This window comes from Rhinopithecus bieti, unplaced genomic scaffold, assembly GCF_001698545.2.
Source record: "Rhinopithecus bieti isolate Rb0 unplaced genomic scaffold, ASM169854v2 scaffold_60, whole genome shotgun sequence".
In the NCBI taxonomy this organism is placed as follows: domain Eukaryota; kingdom Metazoa; phylum Chordata; class Mammalia; order Primates; family Cercopithecidae; genus Rhinopithecus; species Rhinopithecus bieti.
In genome coordinates this window covers 1,916,069-1,933,451 of record NW_016803192.1, presented here as the reverse complement: position 1 = coordinate 1,933,451, position 17,383 = coordinate 1,916,069, and the positions used below count along the sequence as shown (strand labels likewise).

Below are 17,383 nucleotides of genomic sequence, written 5' to 3'. Positions count from 1 at the left end.
TTTTTTTTTTTTTTTTTTTTGCCCAGATTTGAAAATTCTGAATAAAATACATACAGCTAAGAAGGTAAGTAAACCTGAAAATGAAATAAAAATATTTGGAATATAATTCCAAGTTGTTAAATCCTCTCCTACAGATGCAGATACAAGTACATGGTACGTGAAACACAGGATAAGTAAAATGCCCAGAGTTTTCAGATTAGCAGTGAGTTATTCTTGGAAATTTAGTACAATCATGGAAGACAGCACAAAAAGTATTCAAAATTTCAAATATTTTGAATTATTCCTTATGTCACAAACACAATGAAGGTAAAAGATAAAAATTACCTTTTCTTCCAAAAATCTTATTCTCTTCTTTAACAAAGAGTTCTCTTTCTCTGAATCCTTAAGTCGTTTTTTGATGTCTTCATATGCAGTGACAAGAGCAAAATGGGAAGCAACAGATTCATCTCCTGAATATATTGAAACTGGAGTCACTGTATCTCTCTTATGGGCTTTTTCATGATTCAGAATACAGATATCATCTTCTACCAGAGCATCCATGACAAGCTGTTTAAAAGAAAAAAAATATGAATGACAAATGTCTCACTGAATAAGTGAAAAGGAAAAAAAAGTTATAGTTAGAATAATGTAAACACTAGGACAATGTTTAAAAACCAGACTGCTTTGTATTCTAAACTCCACCGTTTAGTGTCTGACTTTGGGCAAGTTGTTTAATCTCTATGCTTCAGTTTCCTTATTTATAAAGTACAAGGAATAATAGCAAATACCCCATAGAGTCTTAAGAATATTAAATGATATCTATAAACCACTTAAAACCATATTTGTTAATATGTTCTATAAAATCTGAAATATCAGCTTCATTAAAACAATCAAAATTTTAAAATACTTCATCCCCAAATATTTCTTCTCCTAACATTTCCACTTAGATCTATTAGTAGCAAGTTTTATAGCTTCTCAATTTACAACTTTTCAAAAATTCTGAGTATAATTCATTACAACAACATATTAATATTACAGAAGTCTTAATGCATACTCTACTATATCTTTCCATACCAGTAATTGGTTATGTTTGTTGTATATTTAGAATGGAAGACAAATTAATCAACACTTAAGTGTCCAATATGTCCTACTATCATGTACTACATTCTTTTATCTCTTTCAATTATCTGAACAATTCTATGAAATAGGTATCATGTATATTTTATAGGTAAGTCTTAGAAAGTTGGATTAGCCCCGTTAAATCTAGAAGAATGTTAAGCTCTGTGAGGGCAGAGGCTATGTCTGTTTTGCCCATCATTGTGTCCCCATCTCCATCACTTTGCAGAAATTGCTCAATAAATACTGATTACTGAATGAAGAGTAGGATTCAAATCAAACTCTGACTCCAAAACCTAAGAGAAGAGGCTAGTTACCGTCATTGTTTAACGAAAAACTGACTTGCTCTGAATATCTACTTTTGCTGTTAGGTTCAGCATTACTTCTCTGAGAGTTATGTTCCTGAAACACATGACGGAAGGAGAAACTGTGGCTAAAACCTTTTAAGACCTCCTGGGAAAAACAGAATAAGAGGGACTTCAGATCATGCAAGAGAACCCAAAAGTCCTTTTAAATATTTTTTAGTTAAAAAAAAAAAAAAAAACTAAATATGGCATTCTAAAGAAAGATTATCAATTGAATTTCATGTATCTTAGGTCAGTAATTATTATTACTAGAAAGTGAGTTTTTAACTATCCCTTGCTTGAAGTAAAACTTGGTTACTTACATCAGTCACTGTTCAAGAACATTATAGATGAAGAAACTGAGGTAGGAGGAATTTAAGTATTTTTTCCAAAGTAACATAGTAAGTGGAGAGTTGAGATGTAAACATAGACAATTTAACTACAGCCATGTTTCCAACCCGTTTCACTATGCCTGCTTTCTTCCAAAATGTCTAATCTCCCTTCCCGTGTCAACTAATGCCTATAATATTTCTTTTGCCTTATTTCAGACCACATGAATATCAACAAAAGGTTTTGTGTTTTTCTGGGTCTGGTCTTATATCATTATATTTTTGCTTTTCTAATTGTACAACTAAAACTTCCAATTGTCAACTAAAGCAACAGTTGGAAGCACCTAAGCAATTTGTATCTAGGATTATAAGCAAGGCAGGTTAAAATAAATGTGTATACTACAAGTCTTGAGTAGGTAAAATTTGCCATCCAGTCAATCTTCACTAACATCAATTTAACATTTTCTAACCACACAGGACAATTTCCACTCTTAAGGTACAATCTTTCCCAGTTTTTCAATAAAGTCCAAGAACAAGAATATACTATGCTACCTACAGTATACCAAAAAAGTGGCAGATTCTCAGAACCATAATTAACTCATGCTGCTTCTGATGCAAGCTGCATTTTCTCCTAATGATGAAAAGTTTAAGTTTTCTTCCTCTAAAAGAGTTTACTTTTCAGTTTTCAGATTCAATGATATTCCAAAATAAGAGCAAACATATTCCTGTCATGCTCTTGCTAGCTAAAACTCCTGTTATTTCCTTTCAAAAGAAAAGTACAGGTTATTCTCATATTGCAAACTGAAAGTATGCATATGTATCTTCATATAAGATAGACTCTTACACACACACACACTCTTGCCTTAAAAGTAGAGCAAGTTAAATAAGCATTAGATGGCTAGGTAAGTGGTAGAACGCAGTCTGGTTTAAGGAGGTAAAATTGTGTCCATAGACGTTTGACCTAAATAATTTAATACTCAACTCAATGGGCAGAATTTATTCGATGTGGATTTTTTTCTAAAGACAGCTGAAAACAAGAAACAACATAAACTGCTCTACAAAGTCAAAAACAGATATCCTGCAGTTTGTGTATTTTAAGGATTAGGGCTCATGCACTTCTGTTTTACACAAAGTTCTAACTAGCTCAGCTGTGATTTACTTGTTCATTTTTATCATGAAACAATCATTTACACAGCAAGGAAAAGCCAGAGTGAGAGGCAGAGTTGTCCAGAAAAATTATTATTATACCATAAAGGTAGGTAATAAATTTGAAACAACAGAATGCTATGGGGGTCTGAGGGACGGGGAGAAAAGTGGTTTTCAAAGAAGATACCACAAAAGAGCAAATGTCTCTTAAGACTGTACTCTTATGTGAAGAGGATGGTTATTTCCATTGTACTGTACTTACTGTACTTACACCTTCAGAGCTTGCTAACTTCCAGTCACATGCATTTTTCTACCACTTAGCTAAGTACTGTTATGAACAAAGTCTTAGAAAAGTTAAATACCTTACCTATAGCTACACAGCTAATCAGTGACAAAGGTGAGATGTGAACCCAAATAAGCTGTCTTCTGAGTCTATGGTCTTAATACAACATTTGGAGAGGCAATACAAAAGGGATTCTGCTTATCCTAAGAATATGGACAAGGCACAACTATGTCATAAAGAACACTTGCCCAGGATTCAGAAACACAGATTCTAGTCTAGGATTTGCCACCCTGATTATAGTTTAGTTTGCTTTACCTCTCTAGATCGAAATTTTCCCACTTATATAAAATGATAGGGTTAGACTACATCACTAAGATGCCACCTTACTAAACTGTGAAGGCAAAAGTTTAATACAAATACAGAATGGCAACCTACACAGAGAGAAGGGAATTCACATTTATGCCAGGAGCTGCATAAAACGTATGGTACACACATTATCTCAAGTCCACACCAAACTTGGCAAGGAAGGCAATAGCACCATGATAAATGAGGAAACTGAGGCTCAAAGAGGTGAGGTAAATTGCCTATATTCACACCAGCAGTATGTGACAAAACTGAAGCTTGAATCGAGGCCTATATGGTAGGCTCTTTATTCGATATTGCCTCCTGAAGTAAATTATATTTAGAATTTTCATCACCTTTCTACCTCTGAAAAGCTAGGATATTCCCGAACCCATTTCGTACAATCAGTCAAAATACTATGGAGCAAGGATTAAGTCTTATGAAGACGAATAGACCAATGCTTATTCCCCTTCCTCTATTTGTAATGAAATAGGGGCGGAAATAGCCCAACTAGTTCATAAAGATAGGTCACCGAGTACCTCTTTTCAAGACATCATCTCTCAATCTGTGTACATTCGCAATAAAATGACCTGTAATTCAATAAATGTCCAAAAATGTACTCAGCATTAGAGATACAATATGAAGAAAAACTCCAGTTCCATTTTTATGACTCACTGAGTTATCCAACAAACTGCTTTAGTCCAGAAATCAGTTTGTATTGCACTGAATCATAAGACTCTTCCATAGTTAGCATAGGTATGAAGAGCAGTCTACTTCTTTTCATTCCTTTCATACAATAATACCTCTAATGCAATTCAATGTCACTGGTGTTACTGATAACTATTTTCTAACAGTATAAGACAACTATACTTGCACTTCGAATATAAGTGCCATAAAAAAGAAAAAAGTTAGATTGGTCCTGTTACTTCACGGATTATAAAAAAACTTCACCATTTTACTTAATAAACATGACAGGGTTCTGCATTGGTAATTAATAGTGGCCAAGTGTTTATGGTACACCAAGTAGTATGCTTCATCTTTTAGAGAAACTATCTCATTTGTTCTTCATAAGCATTCAGTAAATCTATGTAATACCTCCGAGGTTGTAAATAATCTCCTCAGATTACAGGTGGAGAAATTGAAACATGAAAACATTAGAAAGTAGGGGACCCAGAAATGAAAATCAGGCAGCTGACTCCAGAGCCACCGTAACTCTTAGAAACTATGCTTTGGTGACTTAGAGTATGTATTACCCCCATTTCAGAGATAAGGAAAATGAGGAAGTTTAGCCTTTCCCCATTGTCCAGTAAGTGGAAAAATCAGCATTCAGATCCTGGTGTTCTGACCTAATCCAGTGTTATTTCTCATTATGTTATGCTGTCTCTTTAATATTAAAACCTTCTATTTGCATAAGATGTCTCGCTTACAAACAGTATCACATTAAAATTTTGTAAATATCCTGTAAATGATGCACTGTTCTCAATTTACAGATGATGGAATGATCACAAGATTGGGCAACTAGATATGGCGTTTTTAGAGAAATGAAATTGTGCCTTGGACCAATTTGAAATTCTAATCTAAAAACCAAAACGCCTTCTATACTTAAGGAACAAGGGTTAATTTTAATCCTGGTACGTTTGTCTTTGATTACCTTAGCAAATTTCCATTACGTCTTGGAGCAACTGATGGCTTGATTGGTATGAGAGTTTTCATGGGGATTTTATCTCGCATTCGATTATTGGGGTTTCTTGTGTGTAGAGGGTGTCAGCCTACCTTGCACGTAGTAGTTACTCAACAAATAGCCGAAGGCTGAAATGAATACCGTACATAGGTTAGACATTGGAGAAACGACAAATACCTGTTAGCCCTCGATCAAGTGCAGGACGTCGACATTCACTACTCAGATGCCCCAGGGAGTGCCGTCCTAGCCAACGTCCCCTTTTCTTTCCGATAATTTGTATCGGAAAGAAGCATTTGGCAGTCCCAACGAATGAAAAAAAACTCAAGGCGCCCCAGTAAGAAAAGGAGGAATTAGAGAAGTGAATGACCAAGAAGGGCCTGGACAGCTGGGGGTGAGGGTGACAGGGGAAAGGGTGTGGACAGCTGGGTGTGGGGGTGATTGGAGAAAGGGATGCCCAGGAGTGGGCCGCTCCCTAGTCAAAGGAGGGTGCGCGGGAGGGAGTAAGAGAAAAATGACGTGTCTCTTCGGACCAGCAAGAGCAAGGGAGGTTGGCCGCGGCACTGCCCGCATCCCTATCCTCCACCCGGCCCTGGCGAGTCACTCACCCAGAAGCCAGGCTACGTAGGGCCGCCCCCAAGGCCGCCGAGTTTCGATTCCTTAGTGTTTGGAAACGGACCGAAAACAAACCGGGTCGCCAGGGGTCACCACGGGCTTCCGGTTTCTTCGAAAACACCGCCGCTTCCACAGCGAAGTGAGTTGCACTGGGTGCGCCGCGGAGGGAGTCCCATTTCTTCTGACTCGGCAGGAGCCCTGGACGTTCTGGAAGGAGGGACGAGCCGAGGCTGGAGGGGCTGGGCCGACGCGGAGAAGGCCCGTTACCCAGCAATACGCGCGCGAGACCCAGGCCCGCCGTCGGGACCAGCACGGGCCGGAGGGAGAGGAAGCACTGCGGGAAAGGACTGAAGTGTGGCTCAGCTCTCAGCCGGAAAAGGGGCTGCCGCCGTCCACGGGCTCGGCGCCAGGGCCGCGCGAGGAAACCGGAAGTCAGGCCCGAGGGAGCTGGGAGGGCGTAGGGAAGCCAGGTTCGGTCGTGGGGGTGGGGAAGTGCAGGAGTGGCGCGCGGTGTACTACATGTCCCGTGAGCCTCCGCAGCGGGACGGGGCGTGGCCGCGCAACGCCAAGAGGCGGAGGTGGAGTGGAGTTAGGTTAGAGCGTTGGAGGCGGAGTGGAGTTAGGTAAGAGCGTTAGCAGCCGCCTTACCAGTTGGGCCAAGGGCCGCTTTCAGGGGCGCCCTCTAGTGCGTCTTTTTCACACAGCGGCCTTTTCGGGGTCCCCGGGCGGTGTGGTGTGTGCTGGCTCGGCTCAGTAGCGCCCTTACAGGTTTAGGAGCTGACGTGGCTGGGAACTGGGAAGTCTGTTAGAAGCAGTTTACCCCTCCGTAGCCTCTGTTTTCTAAGCTCGTTGCAAGCCCTCAGGCGATCACTTGAGGCACAAACTCGACGAATTGCGTAGGGGTCTATAGTTATTCACAGACGACACCGCGGCTTCCAGCACATTGCTCAGTTTATGAAATGAGAGGGAGAAGATGCCAAAGTATTGGAGTTGTGCCCGGCTTCCCTGGAGTTGCCACTACCTTGCTTATTTCTAGATGATAGCTGTGGAATCACGAGTAGTTGAATTAATTACAATCATTGAAGGTCACAGCCAGATGGAACCCCTGTAGCTCTAAGGTATTATTGGTTAAATAAACAAATAAACAATGACCAATAATTATAGGAAATTTAACTTCACTAACCGCCAATTAGCAATACGGACATTCCTCACCACCCTCTTAAAGGAGTATTTTGTCATCTGCCAGCTTAACTATCAGCCCAGCTGGCAGCCCAATGGGATGGATTTCATTCAAGGGTTTACATGAAAATTCGTTTTTTTTTTATTGTTGAGCCTCTCTTTTTTGGTTTAGATTTAAGTGAAAATTTATAGCTGTTAGGAACAAAGACCACAAGTTGAAGTTTTATAATATTTTCAAAATACTTAAAATGTGTATTAATATTATCGTTGAGAAAGGAAACGATTTGCTTCAATTTACGGGGCTGGAGAATGGAAGAGAGCAGTGTTTTTAATATTTTGAGCAAGTATCAGTCCTTAATTTTTTTTTATTACTTCCATGATGCATTTTGAGAATTTTCAATTTAAAACAATTAGGTGGTGTGTTTTTACAGGTAGAGTTTTGAAGAATACTAGCAAAATTGGTTGAGGCATCCCAAGTCATCAGACATATAGTGGTAATCTGGTGTTTTAATCTGAGGTGTAGAAAATTTTTGATCTTCGTTCACAATTTAAGATAATTTAAGAATTGTTGAAAAGTCAGGGGAAATCATTTTATCTTTTCTTCTGGGTAAGTAAAGAGCAAATGTTTTTTCATAAATCAGTATTTTGAAGTTTATCTGTTGAGGGAGTCAATTTTGTTTCCAAAAAGAAAAAGTAGTGCACACTACACAATGGTTTTATTAACAAACATATAAATGGGGTTGTTAACAAATGTAATTTGCTTAACAGGATGTATAAACTTTATTATTTCAGTCCAAGTAAAAAACATTTTGATTTTTCTTTTTGGGTTTTGTGGAACCTGTAGATTATGACAAATATATATCCATGATAGTCATTGGATTTAGCTGCAAATGGTCACTTCCTACCCTGTATCTGCTTCAATTAACTTTAGCAATAATATAAATTATTAGAGAAAACTTGTTGCATCAGTTCAGATTAATCATGATGTATTAAAGGTTTATTATCCGGGAAAGGCCTCTGATAATTTAAAAGATCAGTCTGATAAGGACATTTTATAGGAAAAGAGAATGGTAGATAATTGTTAAGCTCCAAGAAAGAAAAAGAATTTAAGGTCCAAATGATAATCTTAACTGATACCAACTAGTTCCGAGTGAGTGTTGGTTTTCCAGAGCATCTTGATTCCATTGAATGATTGGAACTTTGTTTAGGGATTTTTTTCAGAAATTTTCCTATTTTCCCAAGAGGGAGTTGTGAATAACATCATCTAAAAGCTGTCTCCAAGGCCAGTGTGGGACAGTTTCTTCTTTTAAACCATTACATTTTTTGTAGCTACAAACTCAAATTGAATATTTCAGAAACAATCACGTTTTAAAAAGATGTTTTTTTTTCAGAATGGCTGTTTGACTGAACTGAAACACTCTTGACACCAGGCACTATAAAAATTGTCCTGTCTGCAATGCTGTCGCTCATTAAAAAAAAAAAAAAAAGAAAGAAAAGGATAAGCTCCTTCTCCACTTTTTTCCTCCCCCCCCCCCCCCCCCCCACCACTCCAAGATCCAAATGTTCTCCGTCAGGGACAGGCTCCTGAAGCAACTGATACTGGCTGAGACTGGGTTCCTTTTACACTGGGATTAGATTGGATTTCAAAGCAGATCTTACACAAAGAATATGGGCGCTAGCACAACTTCTGACTGTGGCTTAGCCTTTTTTCTTATTTTAGGTAATAAGGTGCATTTTAGAGCTTCAGATCTTAGGCAACATGTAAAATAATGAAAACCTTTTTTTTTTCTTAAGTGAATATATCTGAGCTGTGAAGAATACAGTAAAAGAAACAGTAAGTGCAATTTTAAGAAAATTTTAAGTGAATTTCTGATTAGTGATTTAAATTGTGTATGTAATTTGATTAATGTCATACTACCTCTGGGGTCATGTTTTCTGTTTCTTTGTTGTGTATTCTGAGGACTGCGCTTTGGTACACCCTGGATAGATGTGGCTCTTCATTGTCAGAGGAAGAAAACTTAGTATGTCAATACCACTAAATTGAAATGGCAGTGTCTGTCTTTTCATATTCATATCAGCTTCAGTGTCATTTCATCAGTGTTGTTTCAGAAACTTCTTCCTCTCTTTTCCTTACATGTCACATGTCCAGGTTGTATCTTTAGGGTATGAGAATAGTTTTAGTGGCAAGGATAAAAGCGATTTCAGGAATACTACCAAAAATAAAACCTGGTATTTGGGCATACACAGTTCTCTTCCCTGTTTTCCCCATACTTTCTCCCTCTCCCCTCTCCTTTGTCTCCTTACCGCTCGTTTCCCTGTCTCTCAGATGTATGCACACACACACACACACACACACACACACACACACACAGAGAATGAATTATGAATGCCTTAGAGTTCATGACTTCTGTTAAACTGTGTGTATCCCAACCTGTGTGCATCTTAAACTGGCAGTCTCTGAACTGAGCAACATATATCCTTTACCCTTAACCTTGAGAGGTACATAAAGGCTTTCCAGGGGGTTATATAGTTAAGGATAGTTTAAGAGTGTTAATTCTCAGGTTGTCAACTTGCATGCTTTCATTCCTAAAATTGATCTTCCTCAGAGTGTGCTGAACTAGACATCTTTCTGCTTTCCTCTTTAGCAATTGTCCCTCTCTCTGACAAATATGGGGATACCTTATCTGACCTAAATCTTGATAGTGGTGTTTAGAAAGTGAATGACTCTAATGACTGAGTAGTTAACTCTTTTGCAAAATTGGTGAGTTTCAGTTGCTTTAAAAAATAATTGCAGAAGGACCAAATTGAGTTATCAACTGATCATTAAAATAATTTTGAAGCATACCCCTATGTGATTTTTGGTCTATAACTTAGGAGTTCACACAAATGATTATTGCTATAACCAGAAATCATTACACTCCCAAATGTTTGGAATGGAAGAATACAACATATAAAATAGAATTAACCTGAATTCCGTTTCTTTCTAGCAATAAATAATATTTATTTTGGGTACATGGCCTCATGAGGGAGGGGGCAGAAGGTCCTGTCCATCTTTTTTATGACATGCATTTCCAATAAAAGCTTTTTATATTTTATTGGCCAGGCACAGTGGCTCATGCCTGTAATCCTAGCACTTTGGGAGGCTGAGATGGGCCAATCACCTAAGGTCAGGAGTTCAAGACCAGCCTGGCCAACATGACGAAACTCTGTTTCTACTAAAATACAAAAAATATCCAGACATGGTGGCTCCCACTTGTAGTTCCCAGCCACCTGGGGAGGCTGAGGCACGAGAATTGCTTGAACTCAGGAGGCAGAGGCCGCAGTGAACTGAGATTGCACCACTGCACTCCAGCCTGGGTGAAAGAGCGAGACTCTGTCTCAAAAAGAAATCCTTTTATATTTTATAATAATTATAATTTGTTATATGTTTAATACTCATGAAAAGTGTTCTAGTAATTTAATGAGGACACAGTATTAGAACTTATGTTCTTGGAAATTTTAAAATTTACTTTTTTTGTTGTAGGGGAGTATGATAGGGTGATCAATTTAAAATATTTTGAAACACTAAAATATATTATGTTGGGATAAGCTTATGTGGAGGAAGTGAGATGGAAATATGAATTCAAGGAAAAGAGGCATGATATCGAGTTCCCAGCTGCTAAAGGAGAGCTTGTTCATGTAATTTTCAAAAAGATGGATGATGATAGATTTTAAATTACATTTACATTTACATTTCATTTATAAAAGAAATTATGATTTTGACTCCAGCAGTTTTGTCCTGTATATACAATCTGTGCCTCACTAAGAACTTTTGACTTAAAATGTTTGCCATCAATAGGAATTGGTTGCTGATAGAGCTTTTTTTTTTTCCAAAATAAAATATGAGTGCCATAATTGTCTGCACAATGACAAAATGCAGTGATTTTCTGGCAGAAACATGGTAAAGAAAAATTAATGGTCCTAGAAAGCCTTTGACATGAAGAATCACAGGGAGAAGAAATATGAGAGCAACCAACAGGAGAACAGCAACAGAGGAGGTTGGTAGATTGTACAGAGAAGACTCAGTAGAGGGAATCCTCTAATTCTTAGTAAATGAAGTAAGAGAAACCCTCCTCTGAGGCTTTGTAGTTATACTCTTTTGCTATTTGAGATATGAATTTGTTCATTTATTCAACATTTGGCAATTATTGAGCACCTATCATGTGCCAGACACTGTTTTAGGCACTGGGATGAAATAGGCAAAATGACTTTTTTAAAGTACAAGGAGGTAAAACCTATTAGAGAAACCAGTCACATTGACAAAGAACTGTGTGAAATTTAACATGATAAGAAATTCCCTTTCATTTATTTTTTGCCAATAGTTTCTATATGTGCCTATAAAGAAAAAAAATCTCTTTTTTCCTACTTAAAATGAGAAGAGAAGAATAAATAATTCTGTTTTGAGGTTTTCATTTACATTGTAAAAATCAGGAAGACAAAGCAATGATTCAGAGGAGAGCCATTTTATAAAGCTACAAATAAATAATAATGAAAGGATGACATTAAAGTTCATTAAGATCTATAGAAAGAAGTTAAGCTACATTTTTCAAATAGATTATGTAGCAAAGAAGAAAGAAAATGTCCAAACCCACAAATTACACAATACAAAAGCGAAATTTTTGATTTGGTGTGATGGTTAATTTTATGTGTCAACTTGACTGTGTGCCTGGGCTGCCCGTGTATTCGGTTAAACATTATTTTTGGGATGTCTTTGAGTGTCTCTAGATAAGATTAGCATTCGAATGGTAGATGGAGTAAAGCAGATTGCTCTCCACATTGTGAGTGGGCAGCATCATCCAATCCACGGAGGGCTTGAATAGAACCAAAGGTAGACGAAGGAAGAATTCGTGCTCTCTCTGCTCGAACATTTAGGCTGGGACATAAGTTTTCTGCCTGTAGACTAGAACTTATAGCATTAGCTCTTCTGTTTTGCAAGCCTTTGGACTTATACTGAACTATACCACTGATTCTCCTGGTTCTCTAGCTTATATATGACAGATCATGGGAGTTTACCTCCATAATCGCATGGGCCAATTGTATATATATATTATATATAGTGGAATATATATTATATATAGTTGGCATGTATATATTATATATATATATCTCCATACATATATATATATATCTGTGCATCCTATTGGTTCTGTTTCCTTACAGAACTCTGACTAATATACTTTGTACTGATTACAAAATTAGATCTAGTTTCCTAAAGTAAAGACTTTAAATTACCTATGAATCAGTACTCAAGTGATTCTTAAGTCTCCCTCAAAAATTTGTTATTTATTCACTGAAATTACCTTATTAATTATTTGCTCTTGATAGTCATTCTGTATCATTCCCTTTTGGCTTTAGTAATCCCTTCCCTCATCCCACAGTCAAATCTGTTCACCTAGTTTTATAGGTTTTACTCCTCAGCTATCTGAACTATTGCAGTAGTTTTCATTTAAAATTTTTTTTCTTCCAACACATTCTTTATATTCATTTCAAAGTGATCTTTAAAAACTGTAAATGTTATCATTATACTTCTCTTAAATTCCTGAAATGACTCCTTAACATTTTTTAAGAGGACCTTCTTAATATATCCGGCCTCTTTCTCCACTAGCTTTTATAAATGCTGCCAACGTAGGCACTGAAATTGGATATCTTTACACACTTACACAATTTTCATTCAAGTGACTCTGATTTTTCTTTTACAGTATTTAATTTCTTAGATTATCATTGATATTATAAAAATAATTGTCAAATTCTCAGAGAATTGAGGAACCCCAGAAAAATTTTCTAACATCAGTTTGAAAATTATGAATCTGGTTCTCACATGTTTGTCCTAGATGAAAACGTATTTACAAAGGAATTTTATATGTCTGGATAAAGAATTTTACTAGAATACTTTGAGTCTTAAATTTATTTGGAATATGTACCAATAAAGCAGCATCATTTTTCAACATCAAGTGTTGTGCATTAAAATTCAAAGCCACACATTCCCTTTGTACTTGAAATAGAAAGGTTTTTCTCCATAGACGATCCAAAACTAAAATAAGAATTCTCAATGTTCTCTGAAATCTTCGTAATAGATTAGATTGCTATCTGAATATTATGGTCAGAAGTTGCAGGAGGAATTTATACTTCCTTTTATTCCCCAACAATCCTTTTCTGGAATAATTCACATTTTCTATTTGAAAAGTGTTTTGTTTTCCTAACTAGACAATTCAATGTATTTATTGTCTGAAGTGAGATAATATGTACAAATACCTATGCTAGATAACAAGTTTAAAGATCAGAGAAAACACAGAAAACTATTACTACCTAGAAGTACTTAACTGTACCTTGAGAAAGTCATTGATATGTTGAATCTAGTAACTGAGGTGATGGCTCAAAACTAAATAATTGAGTGTTAGAAGCCAGATTATCCTTTACTTGTATTATTTTTAAGTTTGATTCTTAATACTATATTAAAAGGGGAAATGATCACATCTGCCACCCAAATTGTCATGTATTTTAAATTGAGGATTTGTTAGTAACAGAAATATGATTTAAAATTACTTGTAACATTTACATTTCTGAAAAATGTAATTGTTTTTTGACAATAAGTATTGTATTCATTAAATTTGACCATTTTTCTATTTTGGTCACTATTTTCTTATGAAAGTACAAAACATAGTATGAAGAGTCTAAGACAGTTAAATTTTTTTTTTCTATACAACTAAGCAGAAGACAACTAGGATTTTCTAGTAGAGCTACCATAACTTGACAAAATATGCATGAGAGTGTCTTTGATTTCATGAGTAAAATAATAGCTTAAATTGAAGAAAAGAGAAAAGGCCTAGGGAAAATGTATATCTTAACATTAAATGAATTATCAGAATACTTCATAATCCTTGCTTTGTAAAGATAAATTAGCAACAAAAAAAGTTTGAAAGTTTATAAAGTATTTTCATCCTTACAAAAACTGTAGAACAAGTTATTCACTGTTTCTTTAGGAGACAAAAAACTATACAGCAATCAGGAAATTATCAACTATAAAATGTAGCATTAGGTGTATTTATGTGTTATGTTCATGAAACATTACCTTACATAAGAGGTAATTAAAGATAGTGTCTTTTTTCCCCCTACACATCGGAAATTATGATCGTCCCGTCTTCTCTTGGCTAAACTTTTGAAAACTTAAATATTGATTATAATTCATAATTTCATTTGGTCACTTCTCATGTTTTAATAAGAAATTTTAGAAAAAAATAGAAATCAATGAAATTTACTTGTTTTGCTAACAGGATATGTTTAAAACCAAATATATCAGTAATTGCATTAAATGTAAGTAGACTACTCAGAACAAAGATGTCATTTTGGGTTAAGAAAATACATGGGAAAGAGTGAAGGAACAGAAAATATTAATAATGCATACATTAAAGTAGCTTGGTATAATTATAGTAAGACAAAACAAAGCAGACTTTCAGGAAAAAAAGTGTTACTTCCACCAGAAGATAAGACAATTCTGTTTATATGTATCTAAAGAAACAGCCTCATAAGAAATGAAGTAAAAATTGATGAAACTAAGGGGCAAATCTAAACTAGATTTTAACATACCTCCCTCAGTAACTGATAGAATAAACAGGAAAATAATGCATTAGGAAAAGAGATGACTGTAATTAAAATGATTTGCATCACAGCTACTAGGATGGCTATTATTAAAGCAAACAAACAAACAAAAAAAACAGAAAATAAGTATCCTAAAACTCGTATGGCATGTCAAGGGACCCCAAATAACCATAGCAATCTTAAGGGGAAAAAAAAAAACCCAGGAGGACTCATACTTTCTGATTTCAAAAATTACTACCAAGCTACAGTAATCAAAACAGTATGGTACTGGCATACAGAAAGACATATAGACCAATAGAATTAGAATAGAGGGCCCAGGAAACTTATTTATGTTTCATATACACCTAACACACATAGCCGAAATGTAATTTTAGCCTATGTGTGTTAGACACATATGAAACATAAATAAATTTTATGTTTAGGCTTGGGTCCCATCCTCAGGATGTATTTTTATGTATATACAGATATTCTAAAATCAAAAAAAGATCAGAAATCGGATATGCTCTGGTCTCAAGCATTTTGAATAAGGGATATTTAACTAGTACTGGCATAAAGACAGACACACAAACCAATGGAACAGAATGGAGAGCCCAGAAATAAACCTACACACTATGGTAAAATTATCTTCAACAAAGATTCCAGAACTACGTAGTAGGTAAAGGATAGTCTCTTCAACAAGTAGTCTTGAGAAAACTGGATATTCACGTGCAAAATAATGAAATTGGACCTTTATCTTACACCATACACAAAATCAGCTCAAAATAGATTAAATGAAACATATGAAAAATATAAGGAATTAAACTATAAAACTCTAGAAGAAAACATAGGGGAAAAGCTTCATAACATTGGTCTTGGTGATGATTTCTTGGATATGACACCAAAAGCACAGGAATGAAAGCAAAAATAAACAAGTGGGACTATATCAAACTAAAAAGTATCTGCACAGCGAAAGAAACAACAGAGTGAAAAGGAAACCTATGGAATGAAAGAAAATATTTGCAAACCATGCATATGATAGGGGATTAATATCAATAATATATAAAAAATTCATACAATGTAATATCAAAAAGAAAAAACCTGATTAAAAATGACAAAGGACTTGATTACACATTTTTTCTAAAGAAGATGTACAGATGGCAAGGTTATGTGAAAAGAGACTCAACATCACTAATCATCAGGGAAATGTAAATCAAAAACAATGAGCTGCCCCCTCTTACCTGTTAGGATGGCTATAATTTTTTTTTAAAGGCAGAAAATAAGTGTTGGTTAGGATGTGGAGAAATTGGCATCCTTGTGCACTGTTGGTGAGAATGTAAAAGGGTGCAGCTGCTGTGGAAAATGTTACAGAGGTTTCCCCAGATTAAAAGTGAAACTGCCTTGTAATCCAGGAATCCTACTTCAAAGGTATGTATCCAAACGACTTGAAAAGAAGATCTGTAAGAGATATCTACACTCTCGTGTCCATTGCAGTCACTCACAGTGACCAAAAGGTGGATACATGAGCAGATAAGGTGGTCCATAAGCAGATAAATGGATAAAGAAAATGTGGTGTATACATAGAATGGAATATCCTTCAGCCTTAAAAAAGTCAGTTATACAAGATGAAAATGTTCTTGAGATCCATTGTACAACAGTGTGAATATAGTTGACAATACCGTACACTTAAAATTTGTAAAGAATAGGTTTCATATTATTTAAAAAATAGTTCAATAAAAGCCACAGAACGGGAGATATTATCCAGAATCTACAGGGAGCTTAAGTGTACAGACAAAAAACCTCATTAAAAAATGGACAAAGGGCATGAACAGACACTTTTCAAAAGACATACATGTGGCCAACAAGCATATGAGAAAATGCTCAATATCATCATTACAGAAGTGCAAATCAAATCCACAATGAGGTACAATCTCCCACCAGTCAGAATGGCTATCACTGAAAAGTTAAAAAAAATGACAGGTGCTGGTGAGGTTGTGGAGAAAAAAGAACACTTATATACTGCTGGTGGGAGTAAATTAGTTCAACTATTGTGGAAAGTAGTGTGCAGTTCCTCAAGGAACTGAAAATAGAACTATTAAACCTAGCAATCCCATTTCATATCCAAAGGAATATAAATTGTTCTATTATAAAGACACATGCATGTGTATGTTCAACACTATTCACAGTAGCAAAGACAATGAATCAACCTAATGCCCATAAGTAGTAGTATGGATAAAGAAAATGTGGTACATATACACCATGGAATACTGTGCAGTCATAAAAAAGGACGAGATGACATCCTTTGCAGGAACATGGAAGGAACTGGAGGCCATTATCCTTAGCAAACTAACACAGGAAAAGAAAACCAAATACCACATGTTCTCGGTTATAAGTGGGAGCTAAATGATGGGACCACATGGACAGAAAGGAGAACAACAGACACTGGGGCCTGGTTCAGGAAAAACAAAACAAAACTGTCGGGTACTATGCTTAGTACCCGGGTAATGAAGTAATCTCTACACCAAACTCCTTAGTCACGAGTTTCCTTGTCTAACATGTACCCCGAACCTAAAATAAAAGTTAAAATGTTTTTTAAAAAAAAAAGAATAACAAAATAACTGATATCTAGAATATACAAAACTTTATTTAATAATAAGGCAATGACAACCAAATAGAAAAATGGTCAAGAGAGTTGAACAAGTACTTTACCAAAGAAGATTTCCCAGTGGCCAATAAAAAAAGAAAAGAAAAAAAGAAAAAG

General features: G+C 35.9%; 2 protein-coding genes across 3 annotated transcripts in view; one reads left to right on the top strand and one right to left on the bottom strand.

Annotated features, from left to right (window-relative positions):
* AZI2 (5-azacytidine induced 2) overlaps positions 1–6,365 on the bottom strand; it is a 25,086-nt gene extending 18,721 nt beyond the window's left edge. Inside the window, exons 1-3 of one of the 2 annotated variants that reach the window (XM_017868440.1) lie at positions 5,826–6,365; positions 5,191–5,348; positions 325–546 (exon numbers count right to left, since the gene is read on the bottom strand). In XM_017868440.1, the coding sequence (XP_017723929.1) occupies positions 325–540 (216 nt within the window). In that variant the 5' untranslated portion in view covers positions 541–546; positions 5,191–5,348; positions 5,826–6,365. The remainder of the gene's footprint in view (positions 1–324; positions 547–5,190; positions 5,349–5,825) is intronic. The other variant, XM_017868430.1, reaches the window with a different exon arrangement.
* A 16-nt stretch (positions 6,366–6,381) lies between these two features.
* The window catches only part of ZCWPW2 (zinc finger CW-type and PWWP domain containing 2), a 159,872-nt gene continuing 148,870 nt past the window's right edge, over positions 6,382–17,383 (top strand). The window contains exon 1 of the mRNA XM_017868469.1: positions 6,382–6,455. The gene's annotated coding sequence lies outside the window, so the exon portion shown is untranslated. The remainder of the gene's footprint in view (positions 6,456–17,383) is intronic.